Source organism: Macrotis lagotis, chromosome 4 (genome assembly GCF_037893015.1).
Source record: "Macrotis lagotis isolate mMagLag1 chromosome 4, bilby.v1.9.chrom.fasta, whole genome shotgun sequence".
Lineage (NCBI taxonomy): Eukaryota > Metazoa > Chordata > Mammalia > Peramelemorphia > Peramelidae > Macrotis > Macrotis lagotis.
Window position 1 is genome coordinate 115,034,802 of NC_133661.1, and position 19,570 is coordinate 115,054,371.

General features: G+C 42.6%; 1 protein-coding gene across 1 annotated transcript in view; it reads right to left on the minus strand.

Moving 5' to 3' along the window:
* Positions 1-19,570, minus strand: part of PAX2 (paired box 2) — a 97,920-nt gene that overhangs the window by 20,321 nt on the left and 58,029 nt on the right. Inside the window, exons 9-10 of the mRNA XM_074236207.1 lie at positions 2,608-2,783; positions 483-609 (exon numbers count right to left, since the gene is read on the minus strand). Coding sequence (XP_074092308.1) covers positions 483-609; positions 2,608-2,783 — 303 coding nt within the window. The remainder of the gene's footprint in view (positions 1-482; positions 610-2,607; positions 2,784-19,570) is intronic.

Sequence of the window (19,570 nt, forward strand, 5' to 3'; positions counted from 1 at the left end):
TTGCATCTTGGGTAAAATGTTAAATGTGAAAGAGAAGCAAAAAGAGAGAGGTGGGTGGGCTGGTAATAAGAATAAGCAGCATTGATTCCAGGTGCCAGGACTGGTTATAGAGTCATAGATCAGTAGAGCTGAAAGGGACTTTAGAGATCATCCAATCCATTCTCCTCATTTTATAGATGAGAAGCTGAGGAGAGTGACTTATCCAAGGCCACACACCTAGTACCTTAAGTTAGTCCCCCCCACCTCCAGTTCAGAGGTACTTAAGGGCCCCAGAACACAGAAAAGAAGCCAGTTCTTATTCCTTTCCCTGTTCTCCATCTATTCATCTAGCTACAATCTCTCCCTCCCCTTTCAATGCCACTCACTGCTGAATTCCCTCTTACATCCAAATTCAGATGCTATTAAAAAAAAATAACGTGACTCATGAACCGGATGCTGTCCACTCCCCCCATGGCCCTCCCTCATTGAGGTGGGTGGCTTACCGGTGACCACGGGGTACGTCTGGCTTCCCGACACGTTGCTCCCCAGGTCAGGATTTGCTGAGGCAGATAGACTTGATTTGACTTCATCAAGCCCAGGGGTCAGAGCTGGGAGGGAGTACTCATTCCCCTGGGAGGAGAGAGAAAAGCGACAGCTCTCTATTGATGTACTGAGAGAAAGAGAGAAAGAGAAAGATAAAGAGGGAAAGAGAAAGGGACGGTCCTGGTGCAGATGGGGAGGAGGAACAGGGAAGTCCTCCCAGATGGGGAAGAAGGAGGAGGCCTGGAAAGGGGAAGGTCTCAGAGGAAGATGAAGTGTCCCTCCTGTGGGGGAGGGGGAAGACTGCTTCCCAAAGGAGAGGGATGTGCAGAGACTGCGTTATTGATGGGGGAATGGTGGGGGTAGGGGTGGGGGCAACTTTGAGTTTCCATAGCTTATCTTTCTCCAAGGAAAGGTTATTCAAGAGCAGGAGTAGGAAAGCCTGGGTCATCCTCCACCCGTCTCCAATTCAGAGGGCAAGGGAAAGGGGTGTCCTTATGGCTCCCTGGGTGGGGAGCAAGGAGTAGGAGAAGAGAAAAGGAACCAGCATAGAAGCTATTCGGGGGTGAGGAAGGAGGTTCCTGAGGCCTGCTTGCCTGGCAAAGACTGACTTTCTGAGTGGGTATGGGTTCCCCTTCTTTAAAAACAAACAAAGAGGACTCAGCGGGCCCCCTTGTTCTCTGCTTGTGCACTGGGGTATGAAATTGGGGAGGGGGAGAGTCCACATGGCTAACAGAAGGGTGGGAGGGGGACAGTCATTGACTCTGAAAGGGTGTCCTGCCCGAAACACGCGGCTAATTGCCTTTTTATTGCGGCAGCCGCCAAGCCAGACCCCAGAGCTGGGCAAAGGGGGAGCCTGCACAAAGCAGGAAAAGTTGGTCTGATTAATATTACGTTAAATTAAAACTGATTTTCTGCTCTTTCGGGTCCGTTTTTTTCCCTTCCGCTTCCTGGCCCCCCCAGTGGGCCCCCTCCCCTCCCTGGCTGGACGGGATTGCCTCGTCATTTCCAATTCCTTCTCGTATTGATCTTCCTGTAGAAATCAGTTTTGTAATTAGCTGCAAATTAGGCCTTCTACTGGGGGTGAAGCTGCCCCCTGATTTATCACCAGAGTAATTCGCTGTGATCGGAGAGAAATTAAAATGAACTCAATTAGGCTTCGGATTTGCTTTATGGGCCCTGCTCTGAGTTTCAGGGGGAAAAATGACTGTGCTAGTGTTTAATAGTGTAATGAAAGTAAATAAAGGTTATTCATTGTAATACAGCCGGGGACAGGGCGAGCTCACGGAGCCGGCCCAGAGCAGCCTGAGACTCCTTTGTTGGTTTATGGCTCGGGGCACCTTAAAAAGACTTTTGATTTTTGTTTTATGAAGACAAACAGCTTATGGGATAAAAGGACAGCCTGGGAGGAAGGCAAGTAGCTAGCTGGGAACTGAAGGGACCTCAGAGCAAAGCTGAGTTGGGCTGTCCAGAGCGTCTGGGTCTATGCCAGGCTGTGTGTGTGGCATGATTTCCAAATGTGCTATTTGTCTATGTGGGTGTATGTGTATGTATGTATGTGCATGATACATGGATTCTGTACATCCAATATTATATGGGTTCATTTGTGGTCTGTGTTTGTAATCCCTGCTGGATGTCTAGGTCACAGGCATGCATATGGACTCTAGCTATGTTTGTGCCTATCCTGTCCCTATGCTGTTGAAGTGAAAGCAGCTTCTACTTGGGCCCTCTGATACAATGGGGAAGAGTTGAAGGTTTCCTGGCTTCCTTGGGTCACGCTGGGAAGTCTAGGTCATGAAGCAGGATGCTGAAGAAACTCAGGAGTAATTGTCTTTCCAAAGTCTAAAGGCCTCCCCACTGTACTTTACAGGTTTAGAGGTCTGAAAAGGTTTCCCAAAGGACTGTAGGGAGAGATGAGGTCAAAGTCAGGAGTAGGAGATATGCCCGAGGACACATGACAAACATACAAGGCCAGATACTAATAAATGTCACCCTGAGTATGTCCATGTGTCTATATTCTGGGAAGGCTGGTATGGTTCTGCTTAGAACTCTCACCCTCGAGGCCCTGGATGCTAGGCCGTCCCTCACCTGCTCCGATTTGATGTGCTCTGATGTCTGGAAAACATCGGGATAAGAAGGACGCTCAAAGACCCGATCTAAAGCTTCCAGCTGCTGCTGAGTGAAGGTGTCCGCTCTCAAGTGCTTCCGCAAACTGTCCACACCACTCTGGGAATCTCCATTTGGGACAGAGCCCTCAGACACATCTGGAGGACATATAGTACAGGGGAATCAGTGTTGGACTAAGATTCTAGAAAGGGAAGAAAATGTGGGCAAAGGAGATATTCAGGTTTGCCCCAGGACTATGGCCATATTGCTGCCATCCTTTGACCCTTGTCAGCTCTCAACTTCCATGATGGAGAAGAGCCAGGAATGATAAAACCAAGGACCATGAGGCTGGGGGTAGTACTTGAGGGATTTGGTGAGGTATTTAGATAGACTAGGGTAGAAAGAGGAAATAAAACTAGTGAAAAATCAGAGAAGGATGCTGAGAACAGACCAAAGCTTCCCAGGAATGAGTTCCCAGGTCCTTTGATTCTCAATCCCAGAATCTGGACCTCTTCATTTCCAGAGTCTAGGGCTTTTTCAAGGGTGGAGCTGAATTTACAACTCAAGCTAGCAACATGAAATCTGTGGAGAATCAAAGTCAACTCAGAGATGAGTCTCGGTTCCACTGATAGCCAGGTTTGAAATAACCAAATCTCTGTGGCTGAGTGAACATGGTACCCAAATAAAGCTGTTAACTTCACTAGGAAGGGAGGAAGAGTTCTGGGAGCAAAGGTTTAGGGAGTTGGGGTGGGGGCCAAGGAGGGCAGGTGATCTGGGAGCAGTGGTTAGAGTGGGGAGAGGTGGAAACTAGAAATGGAGGCTGCCATTGTCTACCACCTACTTCTCTAGGGTCAAAGCCCACCCCATGGCAGCATGCTCCCCAGTTGCCAGGCTGGTTCTAGTTCAGGCCTTTCTTCAAGATCAACATCTCAAGTCCCATTTTTGGGGAACAATTGAGTGCTTAACTCTCCAGCCACAACCCCCACAGTCTGGGGAGCTCAGGTCAGGCCTGCACAAAACCCAACTTAGGGTAGACCTGCTCTGGTTCTTCTTTCTGATTGTTTATTCCGTCGATTCTCAACCCCAACCCTGGGGGGGTCTTCGGCTTTGCTATACTCAACTCCTTTGGCAGAGCCCTGGAACTGGACTGGGCCCACAGCCAGGGCCACGCCAAAAGCGCAGGGGATGTTATATATATCAGTTTATAGGTGATTATATGATATGATATAATCAATATTGCATTATATACAGTAACACCGTACAGTATCATTCGTGAGACCATAGAAAATATTACATATTGATTAACCTCAACCTGCAGCCATTGTGTGTGTGTGAGAGAGAGAAGGGGGGGTGAAGGAGGCAGAGAGAGAGAGGAGGGGGAGAGAGAGAAGAGAGAGAGAGACAGAGAGAGAGAGAGAGACAGAGAGAGACAGAGAGAGAGAGAGAGAGAGAGAGAGAGAGAGAGAGAGAGAGAGAGAAGAAAAAGGAGGAGGAAAGGGAATGGGAGAAAGAAAGAAAGAAAAAAGGAAGGGAGAAAGGAAGGATGGAAGGAAGGAAAATGAAAAAGGAAAGGAAGAACAAAGGAAAAGAAGGAAGGAAAGAAGGAAGAGAAAAATGAATAGGAGAGAGTTATCAAATGAGGAGGAAAGAGGAGAGATGAGAAAGGTTGAAGAAGAGTCTATGATATGTGTATACACCAATATGGGGAAGAAGAAAATTGTGTATAGGTTTGTGAGGAAAATCCTAGATATGCACATGAACAGGACAAGGGTAAGTGTATGAAAAGAAAGAGAAATGAAAGATGGCTTTGGCACATGTCTGTCCACCATTAAGAGTCTTGACACTTTGCCTGTCTGGAGCCTAGAGAGCTTTAGACCCATAAAATTGACCCAAAAAGGTTATGTCACTGTCACAGAGGGTTAGGTACAGAGCTGACTCCCCAATCTCTGACTTTTCCTGATGGTATAGTATTCTCCTTTTTTCTATTTGTATTGTATTCTGTATGTTTTCATATGAATGTTTGGGCATCCAGGATGCTCCCATAGGCAACTGAGCAGGTGCATTTCAGAGTGTGTGTGTGTGTGTGTGTGTGTGTGTGTGTGTGTGTGTGTGTAAATGGTCAGGTGGAAGTGTGTGTGTATGCATGTGTAGTAGAGAGACAAGCAGAAATAGAGAGACAGAGAAAGGGAGACATGTGAGCCCTTATGGAATGGGGGTATTACTGCTGTCTGAATCTGGATGGCTCTGTGCTTGTATCATTGTCCCTCCACCCTTCATGGAGTCCTCCTACCTCTGAATGCACCTTCCTGAAAGCTTCAGGCTGGGCTGGCAGGGCTGAGGTAATGTCTCAGTGTGTCTTGTGTGTGCATGTGGGGGGGGGGGTGCTGAATGCTGTCAATGGATTTCCAGGAATTGGAGTGTGGGTGCATATCATCACGAATGCCTCTGTGTGTGTGTGTATGAGTGCATACATGTATGTGGGGCCATGCTATGTATGGGGGGGCTGTGTATGTGAGAGTGTATATAGGGGTTGAACTGCAGCTTTGTCCTCAGGTCACTGGCTGGAGGAGTCTCTCTTCCTTCATTTATTCAGGGGCCCTTCAGATCTTGACAAATCTGTCACTCTAAATTTGCGAGAGATTATGGTGCTCTCTCCCCAGCCCGCAGAGAGGTGATATATGATATCTGCTGCCCCTATTGATTGCCTGATCTGGTGGCAGAGGCCGGCGAAATGAACTTGAAATGAACATCATGCCTCAACTCATTGTGCGTATAATACACTACTTAATCCCACATTTTTCAGCCGCTATGGAATTCAATTGATCAATCATGTTCCACTGATAGTACTGTTTTAGGGGTTATTGCTGCTCCCTCCACGCACTGACCTTTTTATTTATTTATTTTTTTTTGTAAACTCAGGCCCTGGTGATGAGACAGGTTACAGAGCCAGCAAGGGGGGTGTGTGGGGGGGGAGGTGGGGAAAAGGAGGAAAAACAGCAGCAGGAGCCAGCTGCAAAGAGGAGGAGGGGAAATGGGAGGAGGATGAAGAAGGGAAGAGGAAAAGGAAGAGGAGGAAGGAAAGAGAGGAGGAGGAAGGATGAAATAGGGGAGATGGGAGGGGTGAAAGGAGACAGGAGAATTGAATGAAACAAAAAGGACAGCAAAGGAAAAGAAGGAGAGGGGGAAAAAAGGAGGACTATGTCAATACAGATCATTTTGGGGGAGGGGTTATTATTGGGCCTGTTGTATGTGTTTCAGGATGGCTCAATGTTGAAATTTTCCAGAGGTGAAAAGCAACATTGAGGGGTGCTTCAGGGGAAGTGAGGTGTTTAGGTGAGCAGAGGGGCAGTTATCGGGCCAGAGAAATGGGAGGATTAAAAAGGTAGAGGTGATGTTATGGTGGAAGAACTGGAAGGGAGTAGGGAGGTATGGAGAAAACAGGTTGGGGTGGGTTTCAATAAAGGAAGGAATTTGACAGAGAGAGAGAGAAGAAGGAGGAGGAGGAGGAAAGAAGGAAGGAAGGAAGGAAGGAAGGAAGGAAGGAAGGAAGGAAGGAAGGAAGGAACAAGAGAAGGGAGGGAAGGAGAAAGACAGACAGACAGAGAGACAAAGACAGAGACACAGAAAAAGAACTGTTAGACTTAGTGAATCGATCCCACCAAACCTAACTTTCTTCCTGGGCTGAGAAACTCTTCTAATAAGTGGTGCTGACCTGGGAAATCTTATATTTAGGGGTACCCAGAGGATTGCCAAGGTTCCAAATCAATAGAAGAAGAAACTGCAACTTAGTCCACTAAGATTCCTCTTTCCTTCCTTTCCAAAATTCCATCAACTATTCATCTTTTTTCTCTCTTTTCTTTTCTATCCCAGGGCTTGGCATCAAAGTCTCCCTCAAGTTCTTCCCAAAAGAACTTAATCTGCCTTTTTAAGTATGAGGAAATAATTCAAGGACAGAGATAGATCCAGGAAAGCCAGCTTCCAGCCCATTTGATTTTATGCATGGTCTGAGTAGTAGGGTACCAGATTCCTGCCCCAGCAAGGCCCTGGTCACCAGAGAGCAGATGGTCAGTCTGCTTATTTATGGGAAAAGCCATGCCAGCATAGTGTCATTACTAAAGGAACACAAGAACTTTGGTATTAGGTATTCTCCTCAGTAAAGTCACACAGATACTGAGGTCATGGAATAGCAAAGACCTTAGGGGAATGAGTGAGTCCATATACATATGTATATGTGTAACATTGAAAGATGCTACCCAACAGCCAAAGAGTATATACTTTCTGAATGGCTCAACCTTGGACACCTGGTACTCTCTTGCCTAAAGAGAAGGGGTCAGGGCAACTGGCCAAGATGCCAAACCCAAGGATGCCAATGTCACAGTATTGATAACCAACTCTAAAATGATTCCTTAATGGGTACATAGCCACCAGAAAGAGGCCAAAACATGGCCCAGGGGACTGTGTCTCAGTTCCATCCCCAATTCTGGGCCAGCTACTTCTAATCTATAAAAGAGAATCTCATGCTGGCAGAAAAAGTGTCAGGTCAGACTAAATAGTGTCCTATGGTTGGTGAGAGAATTACAGAAACACCAAGAAAGACAAGTGACTGAACCTGTGGGTCCTGATCCACATAAATAGCAATACTAGAAAGCCAGGGAGGATAGTATTACCAGTTTCTGTCTTGCTTTGATTCAATAAACATGTAATAAGCTCGTACTGTGTGTGTACCTAGCACTGCTTTGTATCACATAAAAGTAAGACATGATCCCCCACCCTTCTGGAGTTTACAGATATCAATGCAAAATAAAACTTATCAATGCATTACAGAGGGATAAAGTGTTATTACAGAGGGGCAAAGTACACACACACACACACACACACACACACACACACAAACACACATACACATAGATATTATGAGGAAAGTTTAGTTATGGTAAGAAGGTGACATTTAAATTGAACTTTAGTGAGGCAAAAGAGGAGGCAGCTAGAGTCTTGAATGGAAGACAAAAGATTTGGAATTTTATTCAGTAGGCAACAGGGAGTCACTGAGGATTTTTGGGCAGAGAAGTGACATGGCAATTCTATGCATAGGAAAGATTCAAGTGGTAGCACTAAGAAAAATGAATTGAAGGAAGGAGAGAATGGAGACATAAAGACCTTTCATATATCAGCAATAAGGAAGAAGAAATTCAATGCAAGAGATTGTTCTGAGGTAGAACAGCAAGATTTGGTGAATAAGGAAAAGTGAGGGGAAGGAAAGAGTCAGAGATGACCAAAGTTTCAGACTTGGATGACTATTTAATGGTAGCTTACTGATGGGGGTAGGAGAGGCGAAGTGTTTAAATAGTTATATTGCATCTCCTATGGGCTGGCACTATGCTAAGCACTTTACATGTATCTCATTTAGTCCTTTACATGTATCTCATTTAGTCCTCACAGTAACTCTGATATGTAGGTGCTATTCTCTCCATTTTACAGAAAAGGAAACTGAAGTAAACAGAGATTAATGTGTGTGGGATGAATTTGAACACAGGTCTCTTGACCCCAAATCAAGGCCCTTGCATAACCTATTTGCCTCACCTAATTGATGGAAATTTTAAAAAATTGGAAGGAGGAAAAGGTTTAGGAGAAAGAATAATAAACTCAGTTTAGATAAATTGAATTTGAGATGTTATTGGGACATCGAGGTAGAAATGACCTGTAAACAGTTGGAGATTCAGATCTGAAACTCAGAAAGGAGGTTAAGGTTGGACATAAAGGTGCATAGACTTTAGAGTTCAAGTAATGAGAGTGGATGATATTGCTCTGGAGTGGGGTATAGAGAGAGAAGTCCAAGGGCAAAGCCTTGAAATTCAAAACATCCACCTGAAGGAATTGGGAAAAAGAAAAGAAGATGGTGAAGAAGGATGATAAGGAACAGTTAAAGAGATGGTAGGACAGTCAGGAGATAAAAGGGATGTAGACAGTATCAGTTGCTTTACACAAAAGTTTCACTGGATTTGGTACTTTGGTACTTGTCATTGGAGGTCAATGATAATATTTGAGAAGTAACAGGGTGAGGACAAGAGCTGGTTTAAGTGGATTGAGGAGAGAATGAATGGTAAATAATTCTAAGTAGGTATAAGGTATAAACCTCAAGAACTTTGGCATGTGAACTTAGGAATGTGAAAAAGGTTTTTTTTTAGGATTAGAAAGATATGAGTATTCTTATTAGAAGATGGGAAGAAGGCTCTGGAGAAGTGGATAGTGGAGATGCACGATGAGGGTGAGACTGATAACTGAAGAAACAAGATCTGGGATAGGACAAAAGGGAATAAAGAACAAAGATGAGAGATTGACTTGCTCCCAGAGGAGCAAGAGTACCTCTTCCTTGATAATGGAAGGGAAGGAAGAAAGAGTAGATGATACAAAGACTTGAAGAGAAGAGGGAGTAGCTGGAGGAACTGCAATCATATGACTTAATTTTATTTTTTTCTTTCTTTTTTTTTTTTAGGTTTTTGCAAGGCAAACGGGGTTAAGTGGCTTGCCCAAGGCCACACAGCTAGGTAATGATTAAGTGTCTGACCAGATTTGAACTTAGGTACTCCTGACTCCAGGGCCAGTGCTCTATCCACTGCACCACCTAGCCACCCCTAAAAGAGAATTTTTTTAGGTTTTTTTTTGCAAGGCAGTAGGGTTAAGTGACTTGCCCAAGGCCACACAGCTAGGTAATTATTAAATGTCTGGGGCCGGATTTGAACTCAGGGACTCCTGACTCCAGGGCCAGTGCTCTATCCACTGTGCCACCTAGCTGCCCTGACTTAATTTTCTCAGTAAAGTAGGAGGCTAAATCACCTTCTATAAGTATAAATAGGAAATGGAAATTCAATTGGAGAGAAGAAAAAGTTTGGGATAATTAATATGGGAAATGAGATAGGAAGTCAGAAAGAATAAAGGTAGAAAGACTGTCAAGCAACAGAGAGATGAGGTTATGTAATATAAATTAATAGCAGGTGAAATCAGTTTGGTTTTGTGACTTCTTTCAGTGATTGCTCGGTTTGGAGAGTGGAGTGGTAGGGCAAGGAGAGGTATCCATAAAATGAAAACTAATAGATTAGCTTTAAAAGTTACCTTCTTCTTTCCTATTGTCTTCCTAAGCATTAAAAAAAGGATGCACCCTAAGTGTGGAGTCCTCTCAGATCCAGACTGTGATTTCAGAAGAGATAGTTTTTTGTTGTTGTTGTTATTTTAGATTTTTCAAGGCAATGGGGTTAAGTGACTTGCCCAAGGCCACACAGCTAGGCAATTATTAAGTGTCTGAGGTCGGCTTTAAACCCAAGTACTCCTGACTCCAAGGCCCATGCTCTATTCACTGCGCCACCCATATGCCCCAAGAGATAGTTTTTCTAAAACTGTATGCTGCTTTTCTCTTCAGAGATTAGAACCAGATGAAACAGAGGGTGATCTGGCAAATCTGCTTAGCACATAGATTCTTATATCATTTTTAATATATGTATAAATCTAGTGGTTTACTAATTATATCTATAAACATTATAGTTGTATTTAGGGGGGATATGAATAGATCAGAAAAAAGGAAGGCCAGAGATAAGGAGTGGGAGAAAATCCTAACAAAGTGATTAGAGAGTTATGAAACTGGCACTAACCATAGAATTATATGATCTAGGACTGGAAATAATCTTAGGTTTCATCTAGTCCAATCCTCTCATTTTTCGGATGAGGAAACTGAGGTCCAGAGGTAAAGTTACTTGTCTAAAGTCCTAAAGAATGGATTTGAATCTGGCTTCTGTGTTATGCTGTAATTCAGTGTTTTCTGTATTTTGCTTTTCAGATTATAGAGTCAAGGCTCAGTATGGAAGTTCACAAGGGAGATGGACTGAGAGAAGAGGGATGATAAGAGTGATGATGTCACTTTGTCTCATTTGTCCCTTGTACAAATTAGTCAATCAGAAAGAAGAAACTCTTATCCTGTGTTTCCCTTTAGGTTTGTCTCCCATCTCCTTGGTCCAAAGTCACAGTTCCCTTTCTATAACACAGTGGGGGTTCCTCCTAAGGATGGCAGTCACCCATCAGCAAACACTCAACCCTTCTCATATAAGGCAATTATTCTAAGCTTAGATTATGTTTCCACCTGGAGTAGCTCATGGAGTTATAGATATAGAGCTCAAAGGGATCTCAAGTGCTATCTAACCAACCCCCTTATTTTACAGATGAAGATGTTGAGGCTCAGGAATATTAAATGACTTGGTCAAATTTATTTTCATGGTAAAATATCAGAGTTGGGATCTGAGCCCAGGGCCCCAGATTCCCGAGTAAACCCTTTTTCTAATATTTGCACCACAATGCTTTAGGCCTGTAAGGAGAAGAAGAGAGGTACGTTGAAAGAGACTTGACTTACTTATCTGTATGACCTTGAACCTGTTACTAAGTCTCATTTTCCTCAACTATAAAATAAGGGGTTTGGATTAGATCTCTAAAGATCCTTTTAGCACTAAATCTATGATCCTATGATCTTGGGGAGGGGGGTGTCAGAATAGGATGAATCCATGGGTATGTTCACACAACTCCAGCATATAAGAACTAGAGACACCTGTGGAAGGTTAAAATAGGTAGTTTTAGGGAGAAAATAATAAAAATAAAGTTTATACACCCAAAGAACTAAAAACTCACCTAAAGAGGAGACAAATACTAAAAATAAAAGAACTTCCCTCCCTTCCATCCCCACTAAAGGATTTTTCTCCATGAAAAATCCTAAGGGCTAAGAGAAACTGGGTTTGTTAGAGATGGGCTCTGACTGGAGGAATGGGAAGGTGATCAGAAAGGGTTAGGGGGTCTAGGAAGCCCTTGGTATCAAAAAGAGAGACAGAAAGACAAAGAGACACAGACACAAAGACAGACAGAGACAGAGACACAGAGACAGAATGCTGAGGCAGGATAGTCTGATTCCCAGGTTTGCTCTGGCTTCTCCTCAGAGCCTTGTTTTCACCCTTCCATTTCTGCCATGGCCCCTTTCCCCTTTTGCTGTGCTCCCTTAGGCATCCTCCCTGGATATCCCCAGCCCTCCCCAACTGCCAGTTGTTGCAGTTTCAAACTCAATTGTTCTCCTCAGTCCTGAGGCAAATGGAGTCATTAATTACCTTCTATCGGCTGGGCCGAGTTCAGAATGCGATCAATATCCCCGCTTGTCATTCAGGGCTGCGTAGCCCCCCAACCCCCAACCCAGGCTCAGCTCCCAGCTCTCAGGGGGTCTGGGTAGCTAGATTTGAGCTACCACCCCATCTTTTCATCCAGTAGAGCTCGGGGCCAGTTTTGGATGGTGGAGTCTTCTCAGTCTAATATAAGAGCAAAATGATAATGGGGGGGGGGGGGATGAAGCAACCCAAGGATTAGTGGTCAGTAATGGTGAAGGTATATTGCTGGGTTTGTATGAGAAGGGAATAAAAAAATGGAAGCCAGAGGAAAAGCTTCACCACCTCCTTCAGCTTTGTGTTTGTGACAGAAAAATGACATTTCTCTCTCCTTCCCTATAACCTTCCTTTGAAATTGCTGTGAGTTCATAGGCAAATGCATGCTTCCTAGTCACAATCTGGAAGATACCACTAAAATCACCCTATGGTCTGGATATACTATATCAAGGGAATATAGTAGCTCCAATTGTGTTCAGGAAGAAGGGACTAGAAACATTCTAGAAATCTGGCTCTAAATATCCTATTTCTACACACTATCAGGTTCTATTCTATTGCCTAAACTAGAATCTTTTTTTTTTAGGGTTTTTTTTTTTGCAAGACAAATGGGGTTAAGTGGCTTGCCCAAGGCCACACAGCTAGGTAATTATTAAGTGTCTGAGATCGGATTTGAACCCAGGTACTCCTGACTCCAAGACCGGTGCTTTATCCACTATGCCACCTAGCTGCCCCCTAAACTAGAATCTTAATCTCCATCCCTGGCAAACAGGTCTTATGATGCTATGAATTCACTTCTTAGTTAAAGTAGTGAATGGAAAAAGTAAAAGGGTTGGAAGTTGAAGTCCAAGGAGATGGACTGGGATGAAATGAATCTGAAGGCAGATGACATGGGAGAGCTGGAATATGATCTTCAGTTAGAAGACCTAAATTCTAATTATGGCAGAATTAGCAAGTTTCACTAATTCCTAAGGTCATTTCCCCTCAACTTCCTCACATGTAAAATGGGAGAAATTTGGTTAAGGTTCAACTTTCTACTAAAAGCAAAGTTTCTGAAAAATTCTAAGCCTGCCTTTCTGATAATTTCATTCCTTAGAAGGTAGAAGGAAAGTGATAAAGGGGACTGAAATCCTGGACTTGATTCCAGACAACAAAGAGAAATCAATCAATGAAGGAGGAGGGATGTTGAGGGAAAAGTAGTCATGGCATCTCAGAGTTCATAATAGATAATGAAGAGAATGCTGGTCATCATGGGCCGTGAATCTGAGACTTTATGGGAGTTCAGAGAAAAGATAAGGAAGATGGTAAGTGTTCAAAGAAGAAATTTAATGATAGGATTATGAGTCATTCCAATGAGAGTGTTAAAAAAACATTAAAAGGGAAGTCACACACAAAAACTAATGTGGCTACACAGAGAGCTCTCTGTGGCAGTCAGATTTTTTAATGGTCTTATATAAAATATGAATAAAAAAAGGTAGGTAGGAATTGGGAACCACTGAGGCTGGCTCTGATTCCCCTGTCTTTTCCTCTCCCTAGCTTGATTGTACAGTTTGTTCATGTATAAGATTATAAAATTGAGAACTGGAGATCTAAGGGATCATCTAATCTAATCCTTTCATTTTACAAATTAAGACTCCGAAACCCAGGGAAATGAAGTCCTAGGTCACACAGGCATTAAGTAGCAGAGCTGGGTTTCAGTGGAGATAAGGTTGGACTTTTTCAAAGGAGAATCTAATAGAAAATAAAAGGGAAAGAAAATAAAATGAGAAAACATAAAAATGGTAAGCTTACAGAGTCCTCATCCTAAGGTAATTAGAGTCTTGCCATGGGTTGGCTTGGCTTATTTTGCTTTCAAGGAATTTATGATCTGATTATTTGCATCACCTCTATTTTCAGTGGATGAACAGCTATGTGGTACAGTGGAACAATGGGCTTGGAATCAGAAAAACACTCATCTTCCTGAATTAAAATCTGGCCTCAGACATTTACTAATTGTGTGATCCTGGGTAAGTCACTTAACTCTGTTTCCCTCAGATACCTCATTAGTAAAATGAGCTGGAGAAGAAAATGGAAAACCATTCCAGTATCCCAAATGGAGTCAGGAAGAGTAGGACACAAATAATCAAGAAGACAACAAAAGTCTGTACAGAACAGCCTGAGAAGAGGAATCTTTGGGGATAGAGAAACACGTTTCTCAACCAGGGGACTGGGAACCATCCCATGCCCAAGTTTGTCAACACAGTAGCCTAAGACTAGAAGGGATGACCTCTGAGTCTTAGTAGATAGAAAAACATAATAGGAAAATGCTAAATTTATAGACATAGTACCCAGATTAAAATTCCAGCTCTGTCACATATTGCCTGAATGACTTTAGGTAAATTATGTTCTACTCTCTAGGCTACCCTCACAAGAAATTTAACATCTTCTAGAAAGTATATAGCGCACACACACACACACACACACACACACATACGGAAGTTCAATTTGGGTCAGAAATATTAAAAAGACAAAGGAAACATTTAGCTGAAATGTTGTATAGTCTTTATGGAGGGTACTAACCATTCTAGCCATCTTGATGCTTTACATCAGTTCCTTCCAGTGATTACAACCAAAGACTTCCTCTCTTTCTGTTTCCACATCTACTGCTTCACTTCCTCTCTCTATCTAAAGTTCTTGAGTAACTAGCAGAATATATTTACCTAATGGATCCTGAATTCAATGATCAGGCAAGATAAAGTTACCAACCCTACCTATTTCCCTACATCTCCCCTGGGGAATGTAGAATTATATCTATGGCTTTACAATGTCAAAATTACTTCATACCTTCAGTGACCAAAAAAAAAAAAAACAGTTTGTTGTTCTTCACTGGCAAAAAGACATCTTTTTTTTTGTTTTGGAAAGACACTTTAAAAAATGTTTAGAGTAAGAAGAAAACAAGGCTAGCACCATTGCTTGGGAAAGATGACAGAAGATGACTAGACTACTAAGCTCTTGTGTTCTTTACCAATACTGAGCTGCAACCTGGAAAAAGTGGAATAAACATTATAAGAAGGGAGTTACAGTCCATAATAGTTAAAGGAAAAAAGAGGGAATTTAATTATATGCATTCAGGTCTCTTGACCCAGATGAATTATGTATGGGAGTACTAAAAACAAATGTGACTGTGAAATTGCTATCATTTTTTAAGGTAACTTGAGTGAGACTGAGAGAGACACCTAAGGACTAGAGATGAAGAACTGTTCTGAATTCCAGAAAATGTAGATTGATAAACTTGAGATTGATCTTTAGCAAAATTCCAGGACAGATTTTCAAACATATGGTTTGCAAACATTTAGAAAAGAATGTAGTGATCACTAGGAGCCAGCATGGATTCAGTAAGAAAAAAGAATGTGAAAATAATCCCATCCTATTTTTGACAAGTTTAGACTGGAAAAGCTATAGGCAGAATGTATCTTTATTTCAGATGTCTTTTGATAAAGACATTCATATCTTCTACAAGAGGAGGATTGTAGACTTTGTCAAACTCAGTTGCTGACTGTAAAAGTTCTCCAGATTAAAATATAAATGGGAAAGATTTACAAATACATAGAAATATAATACACTATAGATAATGTTAATATATGGATTTCTAAGTCAATATATAGTTCTATTTGAGTTTAATATCACTTGACTAGGGGATAAATTAAATGGATTTCAGGTGGTTGAATGAACATACCCAAAGAGTGCTCTCTTATGGACCAGAATAAAAACAAAGGGAGATGTCTAATGGTAAACAATGGGGGTGGGGCAGCTAGGTGGTTCAGTGGATAGAGCACCAGTCCTGGAATCAGGAGTTCCTGGGTTCAAATCCCACCTCAGACAATTAATAATTACCTAGCTGTGTGACCTTGGGCAAGCCACTTAACCCCATTGCCTTGCAAAAACAAAAAAAAAATGGCTATATGATGAAATTGTATTACATGGTCACTACAAGGTCTCTTCTAGTTCAAAATTTCTATCATTATAATGTTCCAGTAAATAGATGTTTCAGTCCCACCAGATTCTGTCCTGCCAGATCACATCTTCCTCTGAAGGGATTTAATTCTGGGTAGCACATTTTAGGTTACAGGCCTAAAGTCAGGAAGACTCATCTTCCTGAGTTCAAATCTGGCCTCAGAAATTTTCTAGCTGTGAGGCTTGGTGTAAGTCACTTAACCCTGTTTGCTTCAGTTTCCTTTTCTGTAAAATAAGCTAGAAAAGAAAAAGGCAAAACTACCCAGTATCTTTGCCAAGAAAACCTAAATAGGCTCACAAAGAATCAGACACTACTGAAATGACTGAGTAAGAGCAGCGGTAGGAAAAATAATAACCATATTGAAAAGGAACACTCCACATTGCTTTCTAAGGAGAGCAACCAAGATAATATAGGAGTGAGCCTGGAGGGAAGGGATTGGTCTCTGGCCCAACTTTGTATCCAATAGATTCTCAACAAATGCTTTTGGAATGAAAATATGGAACCATGGTATATAAATGAATTTGTCTTTAAATATGTGAAATTCCATCACATGGAAGAGGGATTAGGCAGTCACCTAGGTTTGAAACCTTGGCATCTTTGGCTTTTTTCTTCTCCTTTACCCACCCAATGCCCCAGTCACTCAGGTGCCAAATTCTGTTGATTCTATCTCTTGAATTGGTCTCCACTTTCCCATTCCCACTGCCATTCTTTTAAGCCCTCACTATCTCTCAACTGGACTATTAAAATGGCTTCCTAATTAATTGTCCTTCCTGCTTCCAGTCTCTCCCTAACTTCAAATCATTTTACAAAGTCTGGCAGATTAATCTTCCTTATGCCCCGTTCTGATGTCACTCCACACCTCAAAAACCTTCAGTGGCTCCCCAGAGCCTACCAAAAGAAATGAAATGCCTGTCGAATTAAATGGAAAGTCCAGATTCCTTAGCCTGGCATCCAAGGCCCTCTACAGACTGGTTTCAGCCTATTTTTACAACCTTACTCTCCATCATGAACTTTATAGCCTCATCAGACCAGACTACTTACCATTCCTTGATCTAATCCCTGCCCTTTCCTGTCTCTGTGCCTTCATTTAGGAAATCTTATCACTCGAATATACTTTTTCACTTGACTCTCATCTCTGTTGAAATCTGTTTCTTATTTAGAGGCCCAGCTCAGAAGTCACATCCTTGATGAAGTCTTTCTCGATTCTTCCAGTTAAAAGGGATCTCTCTACCTTAAGATAACTCATAACACTCTTTTTGGACTTCTCTGTTGTAGTAATCATATTTTAATTCCTATTGGAGCTATTTGCATATATGCTTTACCTCCCCTACTATTAGAGACAGATTTTGGAGCATAAAGAACATTGTGCTCAGAGTCACAATGAGGTTTGTATTCTAGAGTTACACCTGCTGAACCTCAGTTTCCTTATCTGTAAAATGAAGACTATAGTGTCTCTAGAACATTATGCCTTTTTTCATCTTTGTTTTCCTACTGACTAGCACAATGTCTTGAATGATCTTGTCCCCATGTAACTTCAAGAGGGAAGAACTAGAATTTTGGGATAGAAGTTACAGAGAGTGTCTATATTATTAAAAACTCTAACAATTATAGCTAGCAAAAAAGAAGGATAAAGGTGGTGAGTTCCCTTTCCCAAGAACTATTTGAGTAGAAATTGAATGTCTGAATATCAGGAAATCCTTGTTATTGAGAGAGAACTTGGACTCTGGATGACTTTGATACACCCTTGCAACTTGAATTGTCAGATCTCATTCCCATACAACATACTCTTCTTCTTGCTTTCCCCTGCACATATTAGGTTCACTTCCACTTTCTTGCTATAACTCACACTCCTCTTTTGGAGCTCTCTCTCCCTTTTTTCAAAGCAAATCTAAGTCTGCTTTCCTGTCCAGCTAGAGCTTCACCTCAATGAAGACTTTCTCAATTCTTCTAACCCAGTCAGACATTCCCCTCCTCAGACAGCCTATTGTCCTTGGACAACAGGGTTTGTCAATTAATTGTTCTCTGTTTCATGTGTCATGGCTTTACAGTCAGACCATGAACTCACTGAGATTAGAAAACATATTGTATAATTATGCATCTCTTGGTCCTTTACAGAGTTGGCCTTTGCAGGTTGATGATAGGAGCATAGATGGGTCTTATGCCCCTCAGAGACAAAGTTGAACAGAGATTAACAGAGGGTTTTCATGGTTTTTCCCTGTCCAACTATTTGAGGCGATTTAAGGACATCCTTGTTTGATAACAACAATGACTCCTCCTGGTCCTTTCCTTGGAGATGTCTATGTTTGCATGCAGTTACACTCATGTTTATAGGCTCACCTGTATCCCAACTCTGTGGAATACAGGAGAGACTCAGGAAGCATGTTCTTTCCTAGGCTTTTTATCTCAGTTTGAGATAGGGCAAGTAGACAAAAGTATTCACAGGCTATTTGTGGGGGATAGGAAAAAAAATCTAGAGGCTGATTTGCATGTACCCATTGTCACTGAGTCATGTAATTGTTTGAGAATGGGGGTAGGAAGAAAAGAAGATGGGAACACCTAGGTGTGAGGAAGAAGAGGGACACTCTATGGAGACCAAGGAGCCTGTAGATGAGAGAGGAGGGGAATACCTAGATGGGAGAAAGTGCTCTGAGTATAGTACCAGAATCTACCTGGCTGTATTACTCTCCCTCCTCCAATATAATGGTGAGCAAGGGGAAGGCTGGTCCTCTTCCCCTTAACAGGAAAGGAGAATGGGGATGCCTCCTAGCTAGGGACCAAGCCGGGCCCTGAATCCTCTCCCTCTTCCCTTCTCAGCCCCCAGTGGGCTAGTGGCTATCCCTTTTCCAGGATGGACACTAGTAGAATAAGAGCTGGAGGTGAGATTAGTTAGAAAACTCCTCCTGAGCCCAGAAGGAAGGGGGCTTTGTTAGCTCAAAGGACATAGGCAAGGCGAAAAATTACATACCATGCCGCCCTAAGTATGCTTGTTTAGAGAAACTGCTTGCATTTATGAAGTCTTTGGTGCGGAAAGCAGGGTTGCAAATGACTGCATCAGAGCGACAGTAAAGGCCATTAATTTCCTGTTATGTTTTCCTGTGTTGGGGGCTTTATTAATTTAATTTTACACTGTCGAACAACAGCGAGAGCTGACACTGCCACACTGCCAGGGCTGGGGTTTTCTTTTCTTTTGTGTGTGTAGCAAGGCTTTGCTTGACATGCAAATCAGCACCATTACCCGAACCAATAAAGATGTGGGAAGGGAAGGGGAGAGGGAGGGGGAGAAGAGGGAGAGGAAGGGAGAGAAGGGGAGGAGGGAGAGGGAGGAGGAGGAGGAAGGAGAGGAAGGGGGAGGAGGAGAGAGAATGGGGAGGAGAGAGAAGAAGGGGAGGAAGGAGAGAGAGGGAAGAGGGAGGGGGAGGGAGAGGAGGGAGAAAAGGAAAAAGGAGAAGGAAAAGGGGGGGGGGAGAAAAGAGAAATGGGGAGAAGAGAGGGAAGGGAAAGAAGTCATTCCTTGTCCTCCCTATGCCCATCTGTATCTTGTGAAATCTTCAGTATCTCCTTTATCATTAACTCCCCTTACCTTGGCCTTTCCCCTTTTAACTCCTCCCTTTCTATGGATCAGATCAGTCCTTCTAGCCTTTCTTAGTTTTTGCTCTTTTCTCTAGAATTCCTGGGCTTGGTGACCAAATCTCAATCCAGAGTCCCATTTTTTGCAGGGTCCACTGGGGACCTCTACCATCTTGTTGGGGTGGGAGTGGGTAATGGACAGTGG